Source organism: Ciconia boyciana, chromosome 10 (assembly GCF_034638445.1).
Source record: "Ciconia boyciana chromosome 10, ASM3463844v1, whole genome shotgun sequence".
In the NCBI taxonomy this organism is placed as follows: Eukaryota; Metazoa; Chordata; class Aves; order Ciconiiformes; family Ciconiidae; genus Ciconia; species Ciconia boyciana.
In genome coordinates this window covers 26279355-26305747 of record NC_132943.1, presented here as the reverse complement: position 1 = coordinate 26305747, position 26393 = coordinate 26279355, and the positions used below count along the sequence as shown (strand labels likewise).

The following is a 26393-nucleotide window of genomic DNA, read 5'->3' as shown; positions in this document are numbered from 1 at the left end:
CTGAGTGGCTGGGCGGCGGCGGGGCGGAGCGCGGGGGCGGCCGCCGGCCCGGCCCGGCCCGGGCCGCCTCCGTCCACAAACCGCGCCGGAGCGAGCGGGCAGGCGGAGCCGGGCCAGCCGCCACCGCGCCGTACCGGCCTCCCCGTGCCCCCGGCCCCTCGCGATGGAGATCGAGCTGCCCCCCGCCGCCCAGGTGAGAGCGCGGCCGGCGGGCGCGGGCGGGCGCGGGGCCGGGGCGCCGGCACCCCCCGCCTCCCCCCGCAGGGCCCGGCCCGGCCCGGCCGGGTGTCCGGGCGAGGGGCGGGGCGGGCGGTCACGAGGCCGGCGGAGCACGTGGCGCCGCCCCGCCCCTGCGAACGCGCTGAGTCACGGCGGGGGCGGGGCGGGGCCGCGGAGGCCTCCGAACCCCCCCCCCCCGCCCCCCGCCCCGCTCCGCTCCGCCGGGGGGGGCCGGGCCGGGCCGGGTCTCTTCCCGCCCGCGCCGGCCGCGGAAGGTCAGTCAGGGCCTTCAGGAGCCGCCTCCGCGGCAGCTGCCCGCTGCGGGCAGCCTCGGGCGGGGCAGGAGCTCGGAGGAGCCGGGGAGAGGGAGAGGGAGAGGGCCGAGCCGGCTCCTGAGGGAGCGGCTGGGGAGGCGCCCGCCGGCGGAGGGGCTGCCCGCGCCAGGCGCAGCCTCGCGTCGCTGCCCCCGGCGTGTCCGTGCGCCTCGCTCCTTACTCGGGTGAGTTACCGCTGGTTTCCTTCTGTTGTAGCGCAGTTGCCCCGCCGGGGCCCTGTCCCCGCCGGCGTGCGGCCCGGGGCGGGCCAGCGGGAGCTGTTGCACAATCATGCACTTCCCTGGGGCGGCTTCGGGTTTGGCTCAGCCTCTCACACGCAGCCTGAGGAGCCTAAACTGGGGCCAGCCTGGCCTCGCCTGGGCCGCGGGTGGGGGGCTGTGACTGGGGTGCTCCCCTCGCACCTCCACCTGCTGGAGACGCTTCTCGACGGCTTTGAGCCAGAGCGTTTCTCTGGGGTTTTGACGCAGGAGGAGATTTAAGTCTTGGTGGTTTCCTCCAAGGCAAATCTCTTGGAGGCGCAGGGGTTCTTGGATGTATTTGTGTTTTGTACTCCTGTGCTATGAAACCTCTTCTCTGAAAGCCTGGGGAAGTTCAGTGCTCTTGTATTGCACACTAGTTGCATAAGAGTGGGGTGAATAACTGAAAACATAATTGAACTCCATTTTAAATGTATATAATCATTACATGTTTTTCTTGGGCTTTTAAATGGGAAACATACCCTTATCAACTAAGTATTAGGTTTAAAGAAGTGATACTTGAAACTTAATCTGGAGCTGTTTTAGTTCTTTCCATACTACAAATCTAAGACTCAAGACTTTTGAGGCTCTTTCAGTGTATGTCAGTACAATATGCTACGCAATAGAGTTTCTTTTAACATTGTCTGTCCGTCCTTTAGGATATGTATGTGGGTACTTCCTACAGGTAACATCTCTCTAGCAATGTTGGATATACCTTTTTCTGTTCACTGAATGCTGTTGCTTTTCTGTCTTAGGCCACTCATAGCTCTGCCTGGCCCATCTGTTTTTCTAGCCTTGGGTAGCGCGGCCATGACCTCCACCTTGCCTCCTCGGCTTCTTGGAAAATACTGCAACAAAAATCAGGCTCTTGGCCTGTGCTATGTAGACACTCTGTGAATTTCTTTTTGCCTATAGTATCCAGCTATGGCATTTTTGTTCTCATTTCTGAGAGAATCCTGACAGACTAGTTCCTGTGTACCTGCTTTTGTACCTTCTCGCCCAAGCCACTGTGACTTCTCTGCCAGCAAACCTAGCTTTTGTTACTTGTTTGCCTCCTTTGTCAAGCTCTTTCTACCAATCCACCTGTTGCAGTTTTCCTATCTGAGCTCAACAGCTGCTGGTTTGGTCTCTTGCAGACCTAGCCTGGAAAGGCACTGCATTTTTTAGATAGTAAATGATTACCATCTTTGACATATAGTTTTAAATGTATTTATTAAATGGAAAATTCAAATACCCTTTCCCATAAAATGTTCACTCAAAATGAGAGACAGGGAACATGGTCTTCATTTAGCCCCTCAGATTGTGCAAGCCAGTGGATGGAAGGGTGTGCACTTGTGCAAATACAGTACAAGCTCTTAATCTTTTATGTGCCTGGTAGCAATTGTCATAGCAGTAAAGGTGAATTTGAAGGACTGGGATTGGTCTAGCTCCTTGACCAGAATGTAAAATCGCTACTTTCTGCTATGTATCCATAATATCCATCATATGCTACTTCTGTGGGAGTTAGCAATGCTATTGCCTGCAGTATTCTTGAAAAAAAGTATTCCTTTGTTGCACGTCTCTGCCTGGAAATAGGATGCACGTCTGTATGCAGAGGTGAAATGGGATGTTGCCTATTACACACTAACAACACACACATCAAAACATCTAAGGAAAAAGAATGCAATGGAACAAGTGTCAAGATGTTTCAAATCACATGTGAAAGCATGATATTCTCATAGTAGCTGTTCTCGTCACTAAATTTGAAGTTATTGAAATGGTTGCTTGTAGCCTTGTAAAACAGCTCAACAAGCTCATCAGTTGTTAAATTTTGAGCCTCACGACAAGAAGAGAGCAAAAAGAATTCATTTTCCAACACAAAGAATGAAGCTGTGGGTTGCACTTAGACTGAAGTAAGACTAACTGTAACAACTGGCAAAACCAAGTAAGCAAATAATTGAGTGCCTGTGTAAGTATATCTGTTAGGGTTTTTCTACCTAGAGAACTGCCCTGAAGAGTCTCCAGCTCAATTAGTGTGATGATGTCAGTCTAAAGGGCTTTAACAAGGAATTAAACATACTCTTTTTTATGACATGCTGCATAAATTGTCAAGTGAATGGGTTTATTTTTTATTCCCTAATGGCCTATCATTTCCACATGAGGTAGACTCTACAGGCAAAGACAAACAAGTGCACTGCTCAGGCCTGGCAACAAGTCTTTGGTTTTGGGTTGGTTTTTTTTTTGTTTTGTCTCTTGATAATGAGGTTTAATAACTCTGAATAAGAATATCTGATCAAGATATCTGTAGAAATACCTATTTATCTATCTATGTAGATAAATTTCAATGTAAAAAACATCCACATTTCCAAATATAATGTTATCTATTAAATCATGGACAAGTTTGGAGGAAGTAGATGAGTGTCACAAGCTCTGTCCTAAGTAAAAATGCATTTATTCTGACCCTCTCAGTTCTTCTGTGCTCACCTTGATACCGAGCTGCACCGATAGAGCTTTCTTTCCTTCAAAACTCATGAAAGAATCTCTTTCACTTAAGCCAGTAGTGGATGTAATGCAATGTAGTATGTTTAGCCGAAATGAATGTAGACTGATAGGAGCTGACCGTGTCCATCCCTTCAGAACAGCTAATTGGATATTATTGTTATTATAGTAAATATCCATCATATGAACACTGTTCTGTAGTTTGTCTTTAAAATGTGCTAAGAATTTACAATTATATTGGAAATTGATGGAAGCGAAATAAGTTAATTGCCTCTGAAAATCTGACTTGAAGAAGTTTGTGGTTAGGACTCAAAGTTGGAGGAGAGTTTGGCTTTGAAAGTTTCTTGGGAAATATTTGAAAGACACCGAACTGGAACAAAAAAGAACATTCAGTGTAAGCAGAGGGCAGCTGGATGATCTTGTGTGTTTTAAAGAACTTGAGACATTTTTATAGCACTGTGTGGGTGGTTAGGAAGGTTTGTGTATGCTTCGCACTAATGTTCATGGGCAAGAATAAATTTTGGCTCTCTGTCCCTTTTTTCTTTTTCTTTTTGTAATTGAAAAAATAGATATGGTATAATACTTACCCTGAATAAGAATGCAGCAGGTTATGTATAATCCTGAACGACAAGGGTATTGTTAAAAATGTGTTAGTTTATTACATTTATTGTTGCACCTGAATACCCTTTTGATTTTCTTTTGGGTTTTTTCCTCAAGTTCTATATCTTAAAGTTGCAAAGCAGAAAAATATCTGTTTGATAGGTATTGCTACTTTTGTGATCCTGACTGAAATGAATGTAGCAATAGCATATTGAACATGTTTATTACATTAAAGAAATCTCAGGTGCCTTTGTGGAATATGTGGGGCTTTGTGGGATGAAGTTGAGGAATGCTAGAAGTGGAAGGAGATAAGTTAAATATTTGTCATTCACTTGCTCAGTAAAATCAATTAATATTATTTTTAATATAATTTTTTTCTAAGTAGTTGTAAAATTTTGTTGTATTTGGCCCTTCAATAGAACCAATGAACACCAAAACAGCAAAAGCTGTCAGAATTTGTCATTGAAATTTTTTGGAAAGCATTAGACTTTTAAAGAAGGATGGAAAAAGTCAGTTGCAGGTCCAGAAAAGGGTGAGCTTAGGGGAGAATGAGAGAATATAGGAAGTTCAGATTATGACAGTAGATGACACCAGCTGTGCCCATGCCTGTAACACTGGATGTGTGCTTCATTGGAAGGAAGAAATTTGTTTTGTATCTAGAACACTACTTCTTTTATTTTTCTTTTTCCCTTTGAAATTGTAAAGATAAGATTTAAAATGACTAAACCATTCACTAAAATTAGGCCAATTTGTGAGAGTATGATGTATTTGCAGTGATTGTGTTGGCTGAGGCTAGTGCAGTGCAAGTCCAAGCAGTAACCTGTTGGCACGAATTAAATATTAATCCCCTGCTGCTGTGCTTGAATTGCAGCCAGTAAAAAGTCCTCCAAAGTCTCCAGGTTAATCACCTAGTTAAAGTTTGTTTTGGCCTCCATCTCATTCCAACCCTAAGTAACCTATAATTTTAATATAGCACATTCCTAGATAACTTGAAAGGGTTTGAAGTCTGTTCAGTTTTCTGATCATGTATTATACCAAAGTTGGACTTTGTGCCACAGAATACAGCTTTAGGTGAAGGGAAAAGAATACAATGTGTTGGCCAGATTAGTTCTTTTTCCGGCAATAATCTGGTTTAACTGGTTTTGGAACGAGTCTGCTACTTCGTCTGCTACCTATCTATCCAATAAAACGTCAGGTAGGAGGAGCTGGAAGTCATGAATTTGAATTCATGTAATCCAAAGATGACTGATATACAGTGAACTGAAATCCTGCTCAGGATTGCTCAACAGTAATGCTTTTATGGCATATTTGTTTTATTACGGTAAACAATTAAACTAGCCAGTAAAAATAAAGCCAGCAATGCTATCTGTGGTGTATAAAATTGCATTAAACCATGGAAGGCTTATCTGAAACAGCTACCGGCAAATACATTTCAAGTAAAGATAGGCATTGTGTACTTTTATCTTTCCTACCCAGTAACTGCTTTCTGTACAGGAAAAGCAAGGCTAGTTACAGTCACATATTAATTGCAGTAGCAAGAAGTTAATTGATCATATAGCACTTAAGTTTTTCTAAAGTATAAGAACAGTATCACTACTCTGGGCAGCACTGTACTGAAGCAAGCACATGGACAGCTCTGTCTCAGGATTTCTTTGTTTCAGTGATTTTTAGATATATATTTATTCATTTTTCTTTACCACATTCTAAAGTAAGGAAATAAAAAAATACTACATTCCCTAGCAGAGTGTCTTGTTTTAATATTAGTTTAGTTTTACCTTGATGTGCATAGCTTAACAGTGCCTGTTTCAAATATAAACTAAGTCTCTCAGAAACATACATTTAAATTAAATATTAATTTGGATAACCAAGCAGTCTGTAACAACATCAAGTAAAGATAAAAATGTTTTAATTATTTGACTGCTTTGCAGAAGAGGATTTGTCTTCATCTTCTGTTTTCTGTCTTTAGCCATTTTGAATTCTTTGTAAAATATTTGCTCAGTTTTCTTTAACTGCCACATTGATTTTTTTCTAAAGTTACGTGTTGATTCATGGGCTTTGTGTTTGGCTTTTAATTTCTACTTTAATATTCACTTTAAAAGGATTAATTCAAGTGTTTCAATGTGTTGATCATGGAGATGATGGAAAGCAAATAGGAGTTAATAAGAGTGTTAATAACTCAGTTAATTTAGCATTGTTTTACCAGTAGAGTATAACCGCTGCTCAGTGGTATATGAGTAATCCCTAGCACAAGTACTAATTGGCAAGGCTGTAGTAGAATGGGTATAGCTTAGAAATAATACTTACATGGGTGCAATCCATATACTACAGATCTGGTTGAAGTTTTTGTTATGTCAGTTTAGATTTCTGATTTTGGCCAGATTAGCTGCAGTTTTTAGACTGGGGAGAAGGAATATAAAATAGTTTTTATTTTTAGCTAAGTTATTTTGAAGGAGCTGTAAATGACTGTTAATGTTTCCTATCTTTACAGTTAAACTAAAGCATTTCAAGAAGTGTCTGTTGTTGGTGCTATTGCAGTACTGAGGGAGTTGAGACCACCCAACCTTGTACTTGCAGAGTCTTAAGACTTTTAGGCCAACTTCTGCAGTATTATAAGCAATGCAATTAAAAAAAAGAGAAGAGAAAGGAAAAGAAAGTTCCTTTAAGTTTGATGTTGCAGCAACCACTTATGTAAGACCAGTTTGAAACCATCTCTTTCAAACCTTTTAAGGAAGTGTCTTCTGTATGACTATGAAACATAAAGATACCAACTTTCCCTCCTTGCCCCCACCTCTGTCTTGCAGTTTCCAAGTTTTATTGCTGTTTGCTGTACTGGTTTTACATGCTGTCTCTTGTAAGTATGAAAAAATCCACTGTGGAGACTGCTTGCAAAACAAAGTTTGCATACTTGAGAAATTGACTCAGAAGGAGCTTGGTTGATAGCCTGCTTTTAAGAAGAGGTTTGTTTTATGATTAAGGGTGGGCCTATTTGCTGTCTTTGAAATCAATGCCCACTAAGTGTTGAAGCAGTGACTTTTCTACAGCTGAGTTATGTGAAAAGCTGCTGTGACTTTGATTTGCTTCCTGCTTAGATCATCACCACTGTTTAGCCATAAAAAGCTATGATAGAAAGATCTATGGGGGGGGAGGGGGTGGTTGTTTGAACCCTTGTGGTAAAATTAGTACCTCCCTACTTTTTGCTATAATTAGAGTGGAGCAATTCCTGTGCTGCTTGGGCTGTGGGGAGATCCTCATCCAGAAGTCCCAGGCAGTGCGCGGTTGATGCAGGTCTGCCACTCTGAATGGTGCCTGCTCCCATGTAAAATGGCCAGTCTTTCTGTCTGCTCCACAGGTGGCACTTGCATTTTGTGCCACCTGGGCCTGGATGCTCGGTCATTTCTTCTTTCTGTCTTCGGGAACTGTTTGCTTAAGTTATGTGCTGTTGGGTAAGAAGGCTGAATTTTGTCCTAAAGCAGGGTATTTCCAGTGAGATTGTGTGCAGTTATGGGACCAGATGACATGTTCTGCAGCCAGCTGGGTAATACAATTATGGGCAAAAGAGGGTGTCGTGGGTGGGTGGCTCTGAAGGCTGGTACAGCTCAGATAGGTAACAATTTTTAAGAAGCTTCATGGCTGGAAGGAGAACACGGAGACTTCAGTGGCAGGGGTCATCTGAGATGTGTCAATGGGAATATTCCACCCCAGCTTGTTACAGTAACGCTTGTCTTCACTGGTATTGCAGAAGTAGTGACTGATACGTATGCACCTGTGCAGATAATATAGTCATTACATGTCCTTGGAACAAGTGTACTGTAGACCCTGGTGCAATCTTCTGTGAATTATTTGACATGAGATGCACAGACATATTTTCTGTTTTATAACATTGAATTATATTTGCAGTTTTTTTCCAACTGTAGATGGGTCTTGAGCAGGTCTGTGTCAGCTGAGGAATTTCTGGAAGATTGTTCCACTGATATTTGTAAAATAAATCAAACAAACTTGAGTAAACTTTAGGAACAAGTAGGGTTTAAGATACCTAAGGATGAAAATGGAGGTGCTTCAGTAACAAAAATGGTACAATTAAAATAGTGTAATATGATAAAACAGAACTTATATTTGAACCTAAGTCATAACTCCTGACAGCTGATTTTGCAAGTTATTTAGATTGAGTTCTCTGGCTATGGAAATGCACATCACGTTTAGGTGCCTTGTAGCTGTGTATGCCATAACAGAGAGAATTACAGCACAGTGACTTCTGATACTGTGCTTTCTAATTTGGTTTGAGTATTTGAACTACAATATTATCAGGTCACTTCTTCAACTAGTATAAATTGTTGTGACTCTGTGGAATGTTGTAGTTCTGTGGAATGTTTTCCAGCTTGATTTGTGGTCCTCTGTCATCTGCCACTTCAGGAATCTAGTCTGCACCTACCACTCTTGGGAACCCTTGCTCAGCTGATAACCAGTGTGAACATCTCTAGACATCCCTCATCTCTTGAAGTTTCTTTTTGCTGGCAAAATGAAGAATGGAAGCCACTTAATGAAGCTGTTAATGGAGTGCTTTAAAGTATTCTGAAAAATTCTGTTACTAAGGTCAGAGCCATAGAATTGTTTTAAATTCAAAATGAAGCGTGGGATGAGAGGTTTTGATAAATTGTGTGTGGCAGAGAGGGTGAACAAGATCTTATAAAATGCAAGTAGTAATGACAGAATTAACAGTTCATAGCTGACTCTGTGAGTAGTGATTTACCCAAACAAGATCTCTGTCTCTAATTGTCTGAATTAACTATGCTATAGCGAAATTTTAGAATCTTGCAAGTTTTACTGATAATTTGCTATAATCTGTTTTTTACCAAGTATTTACTGAGGCATAAGGAAGTAAAATGCTTTGGTGAAAGGCAGAAAACTGTTTAAGATCCAAACCTGACACTTTCTTTGCGTTCCATATTTTCTTATGTTACAAGTGATCTTCTTATCCCTTTTGCTCAACAAATTGATTCTAATTACATCTGGAAAGCAATCAAATCTTCTGTAATGGCTTCTACTAGAAAAATCAGTTGTAAATGCTGATTTTAGAAACAGTCTGCTTAATATACTTGCAAACTGGGTAGCTTCCCTCCAATATTTAATGTTTGTTATCCATCTTAACAAGCCTGGAGTATGTTTGCTGCTTATGGATGGAAAAGGTATATTGACATGTTTATTATTTGTGGCAAACAGTCTTGTTTTGGCCATCATAGGTGCTGGTAGAATGTGTGAGGGGACATACATCGGGGATTGGCCTCTACCTTGATTTCTTAGGTACAGCTACCCATTAAATCAAAAGGCTGAAAGAGGCAGCCCTGTGATAATCAGCTGTACAGGCTGTGAGCCGGTGAGCCTCCTGTGTACTCCAGGGGGTCAGACATGGAAGCCCCAAGGGCAGTGATGGGCAGTGGAGGCTCTTGATTTGGGTGGAAGGACACAATTACCGATGGTTGAGTTTTGGGGGTTTTGTTCTTTTGAGGGTATAAAGAATTAACTGCTTTTATATAATTTGGTAAGAGGTATAAAACCATTTACCTACTCTGGTTCATGCCTTGAAAGATGAATTAGCTCCTTTTGCTTTCAAAATTTATAAATTGAGTACTACACAGGACTTTAAAAAGTGAGGGCTGGATTGCACCACACAAACAAAATTTTACTTTTGTACAGTGTTGTTCAGTTCCTCAGTGGGTTTACCTTTTTTAAGCAAAAACTAAAAAAAAAAATAAATTGGCATGTGGACACCTGACATGTTGGCCCTTCTTGAGCTTTCTAGTTTAGTTTTTAACTTTGCAGGACCTTCAAGTGGAAGAGTTTCCTGAAACCTTTGTGGGGGTTGATGACTTTTAGAGGATTGCTTTTTCCTGAGAAATACGTCAATTACAAGTGCTTAAGAAAATGAGTAAAATCTATCCTTGCCTCATTCTATGGAAAAACAACTCTCATCATGTATCTTGGTGTGACTGGAGGAAGGGGAAAAGCTATACAAACTCCTTTCATGCAAATTAAGTAACGATTTCTATTATGTTCCATGTAAACTTAGGGAGACCATTTTTGGTCATCAGTGCACAGTTGAATGGTATTGTTATTTACTGAAGCTTTTCTGTAGTATGTCATAGAATCATTGAATAGTTTGGGTTGGAAGGGTCTTTTAAAGGTCATCTAGTCCAACCCCCCTGCCATGGTCAGGGACACCTTCCACCAGACCAGGTTGCTCAAAGCCCCATCCAACCTGGCCTTGAACACTTCCAGGGATGGGGCATCCACAGCTTCTCTGGGCAACCTGTTCCAGTGCCTCCCCACCCTCATAGTGAAGAATTTCTTCCTTACGTCTAATCTAAATCTACCCTCTTTCAGTTTAAAGCCATTACCCCTTGTCCTATCCCTACATGCCCTTGCAAAAAGTCCCTCTCCAGCTTTCTTGTAGGCGCCCTTCAGGTACTGGAAGGCTGCTGTAAGGTCTCCCTGGAGCCTTCTCTTCTCCAGGATGAACAACCCCAACTCTCTCAGCCTGTCTTCATGGGAGGGGTGCTCCAGCCCTCGGATCAGCTTCATGGCCCTCCTCTGGACTTGCTCCAACAGGTCCATGTCCTTCTCATGTTGGGGGCCCCAGAGCTGAACACAGTACTCCAGGTGGGGTCTCACGAGAGCGGAGTAGAGGGGCAGAGTCACCTCCCTCGACCTGCTGGCCATGCTTCTTTTGATGCAGCCCAGGACATAGTTGGCTTTCTGGGCTGCAAGTGCACATTGTCGGCTCATGTCTAGCTCTTCATCCACCAGTACCCCAAGTCCTTCTCTTCAGGGCTGCTCTCAATCCCTTCATCCCCCAGGCTGTATTGATACTGGGTGTTGCCCTGACCCAGGTGCAGTCGCTAAGGAAGGCTGTGCATAGTGTCAAATAAACCATTTAACCATTAATTATATCTTTGGAAAGATAGTGTTGCCACAGCAAAAATTTGCCACACTGGGCCTCCCTTCCTCAAATCTGTTACAATCCTGTACTGTCCAGTGGTGAGCAGTTGAATAGCAACGTATTTTTGGCCTTTTTTCAGTTGGGTTTTTTTTTCCCCTTGTTAGAAACTAAATAACCTTTCCAAAGTGCATTTGAACACTCAAAAAAAAAAAAAGACCCTGCTTATTTATTCAAAACTGTGCACTGACACTAAATTCCCAGCATTATCTATATAAATTTTGTATGTGAAAAGTGCACATTAATTGCAAGACTCTGATCCACAAAGGTATTTAACACTGGTGCAGTGGGAGGTAGGCACCTCCATAATCTGCCAGGTGTGGGCTGACATATACAGAAGGTGTCACAGCTGACCACCTCTGGAGCAAACCGTATTCCCTGCAATGTAACTGTGCTCTTAAGCTTTTAGTCTTAAGATAGTACTTCTAGACTGATGAGGTGTTCGTGTGGCATGTTCTCTGAGTTTGAAAGCATCCTTACTCTTTCTTTGTCAGCTCAGCTTGGAAGTGTGAAAGAATTTTCTTGATGCAGCCTTATGGAGTAGATGTCTGTTACTGAAGGAGGGCTGGTGGATGCATGCTGGCAGTACAGTCAGTGAACCTCATTGCTTTCTGACCCACACAGATACTCTAGTTGCTTGCCATTGTAGTTAGTCCCACAAACAACAACAAAGTAAGGTGCTTGAGAGATCACTGAAGTGAAACTTGGTGAGACATGCTTCTTGTAATACTAGAGCACGCAATTTCCACATCTAGGCTGTAGTGCAACTGTAGTGACCCATCTGGTGCCTGTCTCCATAATTTGCCCATCCATCAGCAAAATGACAGCTAAAAATGGGGACTTTACAGTAGGATCCCAGTACAGTAAAAATGTGTAGTGCAAGAAATATTCTCCAGGATTATTTAGAATCTTTCGAGCCACAAACACAATGTCTTAATGTTTGGTTTGAAACATGCTTTTCCAAAAAGTGTGTAATCCTGATGAAATCAAAATAGTGGCTAATAGGTTGTCTTAACCTAATAAATGTTATTTGCAGTTTTGTTAGGTTCTTTTCTCTGTTTCTATGTTCAACTTTTCTTGCTTCCTGATTTCTTTCATTGGACATAGCATGCTATAATTTGACTGGATTGTGTTTCCCAGATGACTGAACCATTATTATAAATAAATCCTCTTGTAGATAAACTAATGAGTAGCCTGTGGCAGTGTCCACACACAGTACATGCCTGGCTGGGTACAGCAGGATAGCTTGAAGATAAATATTTAACAGGTAATTGTTTTTCAAGTACTGTAGGTTCAATATATAAAATTCGGACACAAAAGCTTTTGTGTTCCTATGGTTAAAAGATCAGCAGTATTTTCAGATGCTGTATATTTTTTTATATTATTTGTTTACATGTAGGGTAAGGATTTTTTTTGTTGTATAAATTACAAAATTTAAAAAATGCCAGTTTTCTTATGATGCAGTTTTAACTTGGGAGGAAGGAAACCCAAACACAAATAAAGCCATTAAGACCAGCTTTTCCTGAAATGAAGTAGACTTCTGTCTGAGATGGCTGCTATTTGAATACTTTTCAACATGGAGTTAAGAGGTGCAGTACATGGTGATTAGACAACAGCTAGAAAGTCAGCCACAACAGAATCACTCAGTTTACTTGCTGGGGCAACACAGCAGAGTTTTGTTGATGTATCAAGCATGTAAAAACAAACAGACAGACTAACCCACTGTTTTATAAAACAATCCCGTATTTTTGCCAGCCTCCCAATTTCATTATGCAACTTGTGTAATAGATTGTAACTTGAATACATATTAACTTTGTGTGCTTATTGACTTAATAATTTTGTAATGGTACTGATGCAAGAGTGAGTAAAGAAGTAACAAGTAACTGGCTCTGTTAAGCTGAAAGAGGGATTCAGAATTTGAGTAGATGGGACCACAACAGTTTTATACCACCTAAATATACTGTGGAAAAGTGGAATTTAGATTAACACAATATAATTAAGACCTGAAAGGGAAGAATGGAACCCATCTAACTGAAACAGCAAAACTCTGAAAACATGTAAGATTCATTGCTTTAGATACTGATGTTCCAGAAAGCACTCTGGGATGAAGAAGCTGGATGACACCTATGACCATTTTTGGCTTTTGCTTAGCAGCCAGGGTAGTGCTTGTAAATATGGCCATAGTTAAATTTATTCAAGAAAAGTTCATTGTCGTTAGCTCACAACATTAGACCTCACTCTGTCTTTTCCTTTAGGCTAAGGCAGAAGTAGGGAAATTTGGAGCAGATACAACGCAGGACATATTTGGCAATGAATACTAGAGAATAACTTTTGAAAAATCAGATATTGTACAAAGAACATAAGCACCCATGTCAGGTTTAAGACTTTGCTTTCTGTAAGCCATGCAAATGAGACAGTGGGTTTCAGCTTTTTTTTTCCCTTATTTTTTTTTTTAAAGATGTTGAGGCAGGATCAGTCTTGGGGACCATTCAGCCCCTGGAAACCACATACTCTATATTAAACTTTATTATTTTAAATCTACCTTCTAAAATATGTATTGGTTAAACAATTTAGAAACACAGCTACTTCTGGAGTGCCTGAGAGCACCGAACGATCTTCTTCAAAAGGTCTGCAGTACTGAGCAAGAATCCCCTGATCTGTTGTACCAGAAATGGTCACCTCAAGGCAGACTGAATGTGGTGGGAAAAGGATATATGTATGTATTTCTGACTCCAGAGACTAATGAGCCAGAGAGGAGAATGTTGCTCCTGCTGCTGTGCCCCAGGCTGGAAAGGAGTGCTGTGAGGCTATCGCGCATGTTCAGTATTTTAAGGAGTGGCATGGAGGTGAGGATTGATCGATTTCTGCAGAAAAAGAGAAAACTCTTGTCAAAGTGAGGAAGTAAACTGCTCTTTATGTCCCTCCTTTTCCTTCTCTTTGCTGTCTTTCTGATGAGGGTGTTTTTCTTTGCTTGCTGTGGCCCTACTGCTCTGCTGTTAGCATTAGGATTTTGCAGCTTTTGGAGTTGGAATGAAGTTAGTACGCTAATGACCATAAACAGCCTACAGCAGCTATTCTTTATTGGAGTTACCTTCTTGCTCATTTTACATTCTTCAGGCTTAAAGCTGTCTTTTCACTATTACTGGAGAATATATGCGGTATATGTTTTCCCTGGCAGTTTGGAAAGCTTGCTTGCCGTGGGATGTATCATATGGGAAAGCCATCATGTTGGGAGCTGTACAGATCTTCGTCGTAGCCTTTGTTGATACTGTTCCTGGAAGATGACACTTCAGGCGAAACATATAAATCGTCCACCTCAGAGGAGTTATTTCTGGAGTGAGGGTTGGGAGAGTGGGTGGGTAGCATCCAGAGTTGCATTTGTAGGGGAAGATTGTCCTTCCAGCCAGCCAGAACTTCTCCCCGTCTTTGTCAGAATTATGCCCAGACAAGGCTTGTAGTGAAACTTTCTTAAGAATGCTGGACAATCCAGCTGAGGGGTTTTTCAACTAATCTAATTTATAAGAGTAGATCCTGACAATTTGGCATTTATTAGGAGAGCCTGCTGGAATACAGTGGGAGGTACAGTCTGAAAGAGGATATGTATGTTAGGAGAAAACAGACTCTAAACACTTTTAGCTAATGAAATATCACTACTACTTCTGTTCCTGGCCTGGCAAAGCATTCTAGAGGCTTCTTTCTTCAGTAAGAAAATGGAATTTGTCTATAAACACCTTTCAGGGACTGAGCTTATCTCATATGTCTCTGTTAGGGCAGAAGAATGTCCCAAGACACATGGTCAGCATTTTTCAACAGGCTTATTTATATACACATGGAGTGGAAATTCTCTTAAAACATCAGTTCTTTAAAGCTATGGCTTTCCAACCATTTTAGAGTCCTTTTTCAGGTAAGTTAGCCTTCCAGGGCTTAAAAAGAATTTGCAGAACAAGCTATTGGGCATCCAAAGACTCTTTAGGGCCAGGAAGAGCAAATGGGCATCAAGAAGCAGAAGCAGGCTGCTCTAGTGTAAAGACATACTGGTTTAGTGTCAGTCCAGTCACACCAGTAGTAAGTGGCACAGGTATGAAAGATAGAAAAAAAGACATCCCCTCACACCCACCCAAGCACCTTGTTTCCTCCTAGATTGCCTGGAAGGTCTTGGTGAAGAATGTGGGACAGCAGGCAGCTCCACAGGGCAATCAGGGATTTGACCTTGTGCATTCACAAATCACAGGTTGGTGTCACATGGCTTTGTTTGACAGCAGTCTGTTCTGTCACATTTCCAAATCCTAAATCCAGACATCTAAAATTGCTATTGTACCCCTCTGCCCTCCACTGTAGTTTCTGCCATTCCCTTTCCCCCATCCTTCTCATAAGGGCTGTTGCTTGTTCAGATTTTTCAGGTCCTCATAGCCCCTTCCACATTCTTGAATTAACTTTCGTTCTTCAATTTCCGGTTGTAAGGGATTGAAAATTATGGGTCAGCTTTCAAAACTCAATTGTTTTTAAAAAGTTGTGGTGTTGGGCTAACTTTATCTGCTTTCTGTGCTTTCTCTGAGGCGCATGTGTCCAGGATATTTTCTGTAATTGAGTTGTAATTAACTAAGTAACTTACCTTGAAAGTATTTAGAAAACAAACCACTAGTTTGGGTGATTTCAGAGATCATCTGAAAACATTGAATGATTTATAAATAATTTTTAAAACCTGCTTGAACAAATCAGTTCCTCCTGAAGATAATCAGGGGAAGACGTTCAGCTGTTGCTTCCACAGCCTGTGCTTTTCTTAAGTGGCAAGACGCTCCCAGCTCCTTCTCTTGGACTTCCTTTATGACTTGATCCCCTCCCTTTCATTCTTGCCTTGGAGTATCTCAGGTCCTTGATCCTCATTTCCCACGTGTTTTTTTTGAATACAGCAAAAAATTTAAAGTGCTTTTGTTCATTCCTTTCACTTTCTGAAAAGCAAATAGGAATTGGATGATACTTTGAGTTCTCTTTCTGTGAATAAGCTATAGGAGTGTGTTCCTGCTGCTTGTAGGGTTCCTGTGCGGGCTCCCCAGCTGGATGCAATATCTATTGATTCTGTTGCTCTTTCATTTATTCATGCTGCCATGTGAAATATTCTTTCTTCTTGGAGTTATGTGTTGATGGATCATGGGAAAGAAAACCAAATCCTTATGTGGTGAGAGGTACTGCTAATGCTATCCCAATTAAGTTGCAAAAGGCATGATTTTAAATGTGCAAAACCCACGCATGTGCTCTGTATTTAGGGGATAGCTAATAATGGGTTGAAAGTGCTGTCTGAGACTGTTTCTCTGCTGACACTTGGGCCACTGGATGTTTCCACTTTACCAATGCTACCTGTAAATAGTTTATATTCCAAACAAAACCAAAACCAGTCAGATAATCTTTTGTTTCATCCTTGTTTGGTTTAACATTTTGTTTAAAGCATGAAAGTCAGTCTATGAAAATAACATGAAAACAGGGTTTCTTGCCTTTGTTTACCCTACTGCAAACATGTTTGCTAAGGAGCAATAAGAGTTAATTGTCAAACTTTACAATGTAGTCAGAGATTTTCTCATAAAATGTATAACAGACTCTGCCCAGATGGCAAATGCTGATATGTAAATCTAAAACATGAAAATTTCCATTGGGGGCCAGATGGTGGCTTAATGTGAATTGTTTAACATTTATGTTTATCTTATTAAAAGTGCCTTTATATGTCCAAACTAAGCTATCAATGTGGTTGGAAGAGCATATCACTAAATGAACAAAAAAAAAATCAAACCATGAGTACAAGGCACCTCCTGCTTACATGGATCATGGGAAAGCAAAGCATGTCCTTCTCTGAGGGAAGTTCTTTCTCTGTCTACAAAATTGTGAAGAAAATATTGTAAATAAAATCAAATCAGTGTCTGTCTGCTTGGAAAAATATTAAAAACATATTACTCTCCCAGAAGTTAGAAATGTTGGACAATGGTAATACACACATTAAATACCGTAATGTATTTCCCCTCAAAATAGGCGCTGGTGTTCAGTGGGAAAGAGCTGAGCTCCAGATTAGGGGGAACCATCGCGACTGCAATCCCTCCTGGGCGCAGGCCCTTCCTCCTGCATGGGAGGCCTGGCTCTTCCTGCGCTGCCTCTTGGCCCTGCCAAAACCGTCGTTTCCTCTGATGCAATTCAAGAAATTGCACAATGGAGGAAAGAACAAGTGGGTACTTGTGGACTCTGTCACATGAGGGACTGCTGGTGCCTTTACAGTAAATATTAAGGGAAGTGGTTAGCATGGCTCTGAAGGGCAGCAACCAGCCCTGGGTCAGATGAATCTTTCACAGGACTTGCAGTGCATGCGCTCCAGTTTGGATGGGAATCTGTGCTCGCTCATCCCTCCAAATGGATCTTTCTGAGACCAGCATATCATGTTGAGGCATCTAAAAATTAGAGGGTAGCTGTTGTACAGGCAAGAAGTAAAATACCTTTTAATAGCTTTAGTTAAACACTCCAGGCATCAAATACAGTTATTTTTTGATGCTTTCACAGTGGAATGGGAAAAATGCTTCAGTGATAAACCTAATATAGTGCCTGCCCATGTCTGTGAATACCTCTGTGTACGTGTGTGATAGTGTTCAACAAGGCAGAGAAATAATTTAAAGAGGAAGGCTGTGGGGAGGCTGAAGGAACAAAATTGCAAAATATTTTCTTTAGACTGCAAATTTGGGTGGGTTTTTTTTAGTTCTTTACCATCACCTCATGCTGGGGGGTTGTGATTCATTCCTTGGTGAATCACTGGTCAATGTTGACTCCATTAACTTTGACCTGAGGCCTTGGACTAATGCCCAGATTTTTTTTTCTTCTTGAAAAGGGCAGTATTACTAAAAGCATTGGCTAAAATTATAGATAAGTGTTAAATGGCAGGTTAATATTTAAATCAGTGTGCTGTTTGATAATATTAGTATTAGCATATTGAACAGAAGAACACTTCCTCCATGCAACCCATTCATGTGAAGAGTAATTACTTGAATTGTTACTTGAAGTTAAGGCTAATATTGTTGTATTTATATAGAACTTATAAAACTGAAAATAGGAGGGGTCTTTTCCAATTATATGGTGATACTTAAAAAAAAAAAAAACTACCCTTTTGGTGTTAAGTGCCAGAAACACAACAACTAAATAAAATAAAGAAAGGTGTTCCTGACAAGCATCGCTATCCAGGGTAGAGCACAACGCTGTTTAGCAAGCTCAGCCCTTTGCCAGAGACAAGATACTGGGCTAAATATGGTCCCTTGAAAAATGGTGACAGGAGCCAGTCAATGCTGTCGTATTTCTCAAACAACAGCCCAAGATGCTGAAAATCCTGAAAACCATGCAAGCATATTCATTCCAAAATAATTTTGCCTGCTGAACTGCACACACACAGAGATGTGTACAGCCACAGCATTTTTTTTTGGCCAGCTGGTGTCTTTGGAGAGATCTCATCCCACAAATGAGGCAGCACCCAAAGCTACTTATTTTGATAACGAATATAGCCAGTAGTATGGCTGAAAGATTTAATAGCTGTGCCTTAAGTTTTTGTACTAAGGCTACACGGGTTTTCTTCTTAAGGAAAACATGTTATGCCTTCTGTACCTTTTTTTTTTAATCACTTTAGTTTTTTGTGATTTAAACTGAAACTGAGCACCAGTTCTGCTATTTTTGTGCTTGTAGTCTGTTGCAACTCAGGGTGGGAAACAGCTCTGTTAATTCACAGCCTTTTGCATTAGACACACTCAAAAAATCTTTTGAGTCACATTTGTAATGGTGCCTTGTAAATGAATAATTCAGAAGTGAGCCCTAAAATCCAGATCCTGCAGTTTTATCCAGAACATATTGCAAATGCTCTGAGACTAGGAAACAGTTTCAAATCTGCTGCAGAAGGAGACAGTGAGCAGCTGGTAAACTACTGGCCCTTAATGAAGCTATACCATATTGCAATATCTCCAGTTACTGCAGAACTTAATTAGTTCGTTGTACCCTGCCAGTCTGGAGAGACCAAACATTGTCTTGGGCAGCCACTGTCTTTCAGCTTCTTCATTGCTGGCCATTAAAGCTGAGTTTGGTCTCCCCAGCAAGGTATATTAAATGTGTCTTAGATTTGGGAATGCCTGCATTGTGTTACACACAGATATTTTGTGTAACTGCCCGATTTTAGCGAAAAGTAATTTTTTTTAGTAACTGGTAGAAGTAGTTCATGCAATGTATAAATATGAGTGTTAACGGTATAGCATTTTTAACAAAAAAATGAGAATACTGAATTAGTTTGTTCAAATGTGGACTTGGCCTAAAGCTTTTTGCCATAACCGTTGTACAGAAGTGATTGTTTTGAACGGCAACATGACTCGGTGTTCAGGTTACTTTGCTTCTCTGTTTGAAAATAGTCTTTGGAGATAAGGGAATGTTTTACATTTATTTTGCCATCATATCAAATTATCTTGGGTGTAGAACTGTTAACTGAATCAGTAAAGGTCTGTTTAAATGAAATGTAGTGTTCGGTATACTATTTGTAAAGTGGTAGCCTGATGAGAATGCCCAACACTGAACATTATTTTTGTGTGCTGCTGCTAAAGGGTAATTTTAAGAATAATGAAACATGCCATAAAATCAAAACTCCCAGGCACTAGTTAGAAATTGTTGGCGTTTACCCATCTGACAAATGTGGCTACCAAGTATTAAAATTCTGTATCAGCTGACATCCAAATTGATGATTTTTGAGTGTTAAGTTTTCTTCACAGAAGAAAACAGCCCAAACTTCAGCCTTTAAAAATATTGAATAATTGAACAGTGAAAAACTAAAACAATCCGCTAACCCCTTCCCCCCCCAAAAACCCTTAAGCAATAAATTAAAGAAATTGTAGCCAAATCAAATAATATTAACCGGTTGGTTTTCCCTAAATAGCAGAGTTTAATTTGTCTTCTGAAACACTACAGGTGCAAGGGGTGGCTGATTTCCAAGAAATTTAGGTCACTGTTAGCTGTCTGATAATGATTGACTTTGTGATGAGCCAGAGGCCAACTGATTAACAAAATTTGAGACCTGTTGACCTCTAGTTTATACTCGGCTGCTCCAAACCAACTGCACTTAGAACATCAACTTAGACTAAGCTTTAAATTACAGTCTTTTAGTAATCATCTTAGTAATTGTGTTTAGTGCTACGGTGATGTTATGTCACTTCATGACTTTGAAACCAGGTTGTCCTCCGACTCTGAAGCCCTGTTTTGCTGATTGTTAAGATTAATACTTAATACCAGGATGGAACGTAAATATTTTAAAATACATTTTGCAGTATGGCTATTGTAGTTACTTCAGACAGCCCTTGTCATGTTTTTAGTCAGCTTTTACAGTTTTATAAGATAATCTGAAAAAAAATTACATGGGCAAACTTTTCAATTTCTGTTCTTTTCTCCTAAAAATTCCTTTCTTAATGTGGCATAAGTCATTTTATAGCTTCATGTTTTCTATGAGCTAACTTAGGAAAGAAGAACGTATTTATCCTCCGCCTAGTTCATGTATTACCTTACCAATTGTAACAAATCGCTTAGTTTCTATGAGCCTGTGTGTGGGCCACAGCAACCAAACCATTGGTTCTCACACTTCAGAAAGGTCATATAGAGCCATATTTTATTTAGATAACTGAGGCTTATTCTCTTAATCCTACAAAGTTATGTGAGTCTACCTGTTTAATACAGAAATTAAAAGCTTTGCTATTGTTCTAAACCAGTTTTGCTGGGGAGGATGCTTGCTTAAAAAAAGCATTTCCATTACAGGACATGAACTTGATTGACATCCTTTGGAGGCAAGATATAGACCTTGGGGCGAGGCGTGAAGTTTTTGATTTTAGTCAACGACGGAAGGAGTATGAACTCGAGAAACAGAAGAAACTCGAAAAGGAAAGACAAGAGCAGCTCCAAAAAGAGCAGGAGAAAGCCTTGCTGGCTCAGCTGGAGTTAGATGAAGAGACAGGTGAATTTGTTCCTGTTCAGCCAGCTCAGCGCATTCAGCCAGAAAATACTGAGCCACCAATTGGTTTTTCACAGGTAAACTCTAATATGTGTTTGTGAGTGTGTTTAAACCTTTTTCCATTCACAGGAAGACATAATGTTAGTGGTTACCTAAAATGAATTTGCATTCATTGCTGTAATGGAAGATTCTTCAGTTATTCAAAGATGCAGTAACATTTTTTCATAACTTTCCTATTTAGACCACACAGACTTCAAAACCAGAAGCAGAGGCCTTGTCCTTTGACGACTGCATGCAGCTCTTGGCAGAAGCATTCCCATTTATAGACAACAATGAGGTAAAAATGCTCAATACAACGGTTTCACAGGTGCTCTTTTAGGGGATCAGTCTCGTGTCGTCTTTTACTAAGATGTGTCTTCAGCATAATATTAATTTGTGATATGAGTTTTGTGGTCAAGCTGACTTCAAATGGAATAAAGCAGTGTAGTAAGCTTGAACTAGGGCTGTGTCTGGAGGGAGTGGAGTGGTACTCTTGTGTTCCTTCTGCTTACTGAATCTTGCAGCCAGGATTCAGTGTATAATGCCAGCTGACGGCAACCATTCCAATTACTGCAAATAACGGTAGCAGACTCTATCAGTTGGTTACAGTGAGCTTAGTGCAGCTCTCTGGAGTTAGTGCATTTGAGTTGCTTTATTTCCATGTGCTGACCCAGACTGTTTGATGTGTAAGGATAAGCCCTTCACCAGTCAGTTTCTAGATTTCTTTTTTCCCATTTCTTTCCTTAATATGAAAATGCCTTTCATAGGAATATTTTTATATTATCCCATTGTTCACAGAAATGTTTTTGTTAAGAAATACCTGCCTGTCTGTTCTGCAGAAATGGTAGAACACCAAAAACCAGATTTTTGCTTCAGAAAATTCAAAGTTGTTTGAGTGGGTTTTTTAGCGTGGTGTGGTGCTTTTTGTTATTGTTGTTTTTGTTTCATTTAAAAAAAATTTTTTTTAAACACTCTAGGCTTCTTCAGCTGCATTTCAGTCACTGGTTCCTGCTCAGATCAATAGCAACCCAGTCTTCATTTCCTCTGATCAAACTCATCCACCTGAATCACCTGTCCTAGTTCCACTTACTGATGCAGAGAATATGCAGAACATAGAGCAAGTTTGGGAAGAACTATTGTCCCTTCCAGAGTTACAGGTAAAGGTTTATGTAAGCACCTGAAAAAAATAGCATGATATTTTGGAGGAGTATGGTATTTCAGAGAATGCAATACAATAGCATCTTAACAGATAGTGATTATGACTATCATGTTGGATTCTACACCTGTAGGATGTCTATAACAATATAAGCTTTAATTTTTTAAAAATAATACATTGAAAAACATGTAAGAGGAAGGAAATCAGTTGTTTATCAGAAGGCCTTAATAAAACACAATCTATCTTCCCAGTCAGAACTTCCCCATGTTTAGCAAATCATTGTTTGCCTCTTCTTATGCAACTTCTTACAGCACGATCATGGTTGAAATTTCAGCTGCTTAAAAATGGACATGTCTGAATTATGGATCTACAACAGGAGTTGTTTCCACAAGCATTATCATAAATTTTGTTTTTGCAGTGTCTGATTGTGTGAATCATGGTTACTTTTGCATTCAACTTTTATCTAAGGAAAAGGTTTTGTAAAGATGATAATAGAACATACATTTAGATACCTAACTCTTCTATGTATAGTTATATAGCTACTGTTTATATATGTTCAGTAAAAACTAATTATGTAATGTACATGAACTGAATATTTCAGAGGAACAAAAAAATCACTTATTTCTGTATTTCTAAATTGTGCATTACAGAGGACATCTAGGGTTTTTTTTCTCCTATCCTTATGTTTCTATTTATATCTTCCTTAGATTTGACTCTAAAATTGAGTAAATTTATTTTCAAGTATATGACTGTAGAACATCGTCATGCTTCAGCATGACGCTGCTCTACTTTATGCTGTTAACACAAGAGATGAATGTTCAGTGGAATGCCTATAAATCTGAATCATTTTAAAAATCATATAAATCATATTTTAAAAAAAGTTTGCAGGAACTGTTTTTCCTGCCACTCTACATTTTCCCTTTGTCTCTTTATATTTTTCAAAATTTTCCTAGCTTCCTAATCCTTACTGCTGTGGTAGGCTTAAAAGCCTTACATAAGTAACAGGGGCAATTGGCTGTGAAGAGGCAGCAGTGATGCTGAAAATACATTAAGAAACCAAACCAAAATTATCTATTGCAGTAATTCTGAATAGTAATTGAATAATCTTCTGAAAGAAGTGAGATAATTAAATTGAGGGCATTGCCTTTTATGAATTATGTTTGAAGAAAAGAAAAAAAAGAACTCTCGCATTCAAAACCTTAGCTTAAGCCGTGAACGATTTCTGGTTAAATAATCACTGTGTGGTCCCTTCTTAAGAGGAACAGAATCATTTTGGTAATTGCCTAATTCTTTGGGGACAGCAGGCACACTTATTTCAGCTTCAATTAAGAAACTGCCACCCTGTTTGAAAGAACATTGGTCTTGTAGCCAATGAAAGCCCATCGTGTAATAGTCTTCGGCACTCACGCTGATGTTAGCCAGCTTAACTAAAAGTATGTGGGGTGAGTTAATGTTTGCAAGGCTTCATGTTGGTACTCCTTTTACTTCACAGAGAATTACATTTCTCTGCACTGAACAGCTGCTTCATTCAGTAAATCCTAAAAGAATCTTGTTTTGAGGAACAGAAATCTATCACATAACATGAAATTAAGAGTACTAAAAGTAATTGTTTGCTAGTAATGCTCCTTAAGTCTCATTCAGTAGTTTTACATTTACTGTACTCATGCCATTCCTAGCAGTGGTGCTTGTGAGAAGTTCAGACCTGGCAACTCCAGGATTCCTGCTAGCAATTTACCAGAGCAGGAGGGCTCTGTGCAGCTGCCATACAGCATTGGAATGGGTCTCTTCAGCATCTTGCTATGAGTCTTGAGAGGCTCCTCTCTCTCAGTCTAAATAGCTTTGTCCAGAACAAGTTGCTTCATACTCTTGCTTAGGTATCTAGTCTTCTTCCTAGATTGCCTCTCCGTAGTAAAAGTGTGTTGTAGTCATCTAGGCTATAGCAATGTTGTAATACACATTTTACGTGCATGTTGATTGCTAAAATATTTATAGAATATATAGAAAAAGGTTTATCAATTGGAGATCTGTTGCTCAACTTCTGTCTTGCATTTCCCATGTAGTGTCTTAACATTGAAAATGATAACCTGGCTGAGGTAAGCACAATCGCAAGCCCTGAAACCAAGCCAACAGAGATGCACAACAGCTATAATTACTACAGCTCGTTACCCATCATGAGAAAAGCTGTTAACTGTGGTCCAGACTTCCTGGATAGTATTGAGGGTCCCTTCTCCAGCATTTTGCCACCAGAAGACACCAGCCAGCTGAGTGTGAACTCTTTAAATGACACGTCCCCTTCAAACTCTGATTTCTGTGAGGATTTCTACACCACCTTTATTGATACAAAGGCGAACGGTGACACAGCAACGACAAACGCTATCAGTCAATCGCTTGCGGAAATTCTAAGTGAACCTATTGATCTTTCTGATTTCTCACTGTGTAAAGCTTTTAATGGCAACCACTCAGGAACCGTACCAGAATGTAATGAGTCTGACTCTGGTATTTCATTGAATGCAAGTTCTAGTGTAGCATCGCCTGAACACTCTGTTGAATCCTCTGCCTATGGAGATAAGACTTTTGGTTGTAGCGATTCTGAAATGGAAGACATGGATAGTGCTCCTGGAAGTGTGCCGCAGAGCAACGCTAGCGTGTACTCTTTGCAGTTCCAGGAGCAAGTGTTTTCTTCTGTGGGGTCAGGCACTCAAACACCTAGTTTGCAGTGTACAAACACACCAAAGAAGGAACCCCCTGCTGGTCCAGGCCACCCCAAAGCTCTGTTCACAAAAGATAAACCTTCAAGCTGCCTTGAAGCTCATCTCACAAGAGATGAGCAAAGAGCAAAAGCTCTGCAGATCCCTTTTCCTGTTGAAAAAATCATCAATCTCCCTGTTGATGACTTCAATGAAATGATGTCTAAGGAGCAGTTCAACGAAGCCCAGCTTGCGCTTATTCGAGACATACGCAGGAGAGGCAAGAACAAAGTGGCTGCTCAAAATTGCCGTAAAAGAAAACTGGAAAATATAGTGGAACTGGAGCAAGACTTGAGTAACCTAAAAGATGAGAAGGAGAAATTGCTTAAGGAAAAAGGAGAGCATGACAAAAGTCTTCGTCAAATGAAAAAGCAACTAACCACCTTATACCTTGAGGTCTTCAGCATGCTACGTGATGAAGATGGAAAGTCTTACTCTCCTAGTGAATATTCACTGCAGCAAACTAGAGATGGCAATGTCTTTCTTGTTCCTAAAAGCAAGAAGTCAGAGACTAAACTTTGAAGGGCAGCACAGCTAGCTACTGTCCTCCGAGTTACTATTTTTGTATCATTATCCTGATAGTTTTTACTGTGAGGTGGAATGCAGAATTAGGTAATATTTTTCAAGTAATTCTATGCAATGATAATTTTGAAGTTAATTAGTTTATGGAAGATGCAAGTTTAAAACTAATAATGCAGATGGATGTATGCAAAATTTGTAATCTCACTTTTATAACAGACATTTCCGTCTTATAGTGCCACTTTGACTAGTTTCCATATACATGTAAATATTTAAAGATACCATATTTATATACTGGTCCTATCTCTTGTTATATTCATAGATTTATTTGATATATATATATATAAATGATTTTAGCCTTCTAAATATAATTTCTTGCAAGACAAACAGTATGCCTTCTGATACTTTTTATAAATATGCAATAGTGTTTGTTTCCCATTTTTCTTACACATTTATACTTGCTTTATATTTAATATATTTTAATTTAGTATAAAAGTCAATACTTAGTGTTTGATTTTGATTTATCAGTTCATTAAACTTTTTTTAACTCTACTTCATACACATTTATTTCCCTAAAGAAGGGAAATCCTCACTAGTTTTCCAAGGCTAAGTCTTCATGTAACAAATATGCTTAATAAGCAGAGATGTATCACACAGCATTGTCAGCATTACTAATGCTTCATTCAGCATAATTTTAACTGCCATTTGGAAGGATTGTGTAACACAGTTAAGTTTCAAGTCTATGCTAAGTTTATGTAATTTTTGTTTTGCTCTTTGAACACTACTTAAATTCATGATGAGATCTTTCCTCCAAAGGCATTTAAAATCTGTTGATTAAGACAGTCAGCATTGTGCATTTTTCCAACTAAAAATTCTGTACATGTTTGAGTACTTGTTCTAGAAATACACCATGTATCTCTGACACCGACCAGCGAGCATCGTTTGTCACTGAGGCATACTAACTGCCAACCAACTGCACTGTTCGGAACCTGTGCTCAATTAATTGAAAAGCATTGTGGAGTTTAAATTATGATGAGAATAAAAATTGGGCAAATACATAGCATTGGTTTGTTTACTCTTCA

The 26393-nt window shown here is 40.0% G+C and overlaps 1 protein-coding gene across 4 annotated transcripts; it reads left to right on the top strand.

Annotated features, from left to right (window-relative positions):
* The first annotated feature begins 24 nt into the window (after positions 1-24).
* On the top strand, positions 25-26393 carry NFE2L2 (NFE2 like bZIP transcription factor 2). 4 transcript variants are annotated; one of them, XM_072875300.1, is made up of 5 exons: positions 25-193; positions 20658-20927; positions 21092-21187; positions 21867-22046; positions 24106-26393. In XM_072875300.1, the coding sequence occupies exons 1-5, from the start codon at positions 164-166 to the stop codon at positions 25312-25314; spliced, it is 1785 nt and encodes a 594-aa protein (XP_072731401.1). In that variant the 5' UTR covers positions 25-163; the 3' UTR covers positions 25315-26393. The 4 variants fall into 4 exon arrangements, with proteins under 4 accessions (XP_072731401.1, XP_072731403.1, XP_072731402.1 ...); XM_072875302.1 differs by lacking the exon at positions 25-193 and adding an exon at positions 487-718; XM_072875301.1 differs by lacking the exon at positions 25-193 and adding an exon at positions 8303-8458.

Excerpts from the sequence above, each read along its gene's own strand:
- NFE2L2 (XM_072875299.1), top strand. The coding sequence starts at position 15,025 with ATGTGGGACAGCAGGCAGCTCCACAGGGCAATCAGGGATTTGACCTTG. Across the intron at positions 15,091-20,657 it reads TGTGCATTCACAAATCACAG|GACATGAACTTGATTGACAT; the intron begins GTTGGTGTCACA and ends TTTCCATTACAG. Across the intron at positions 20,928-21,091 it reads CACCAATTGGTTTTTCACAG|ACCACACAGACTTCAAAACC; the intron begins GTAAACTCTAAT and ends TTTCCTATTTAG.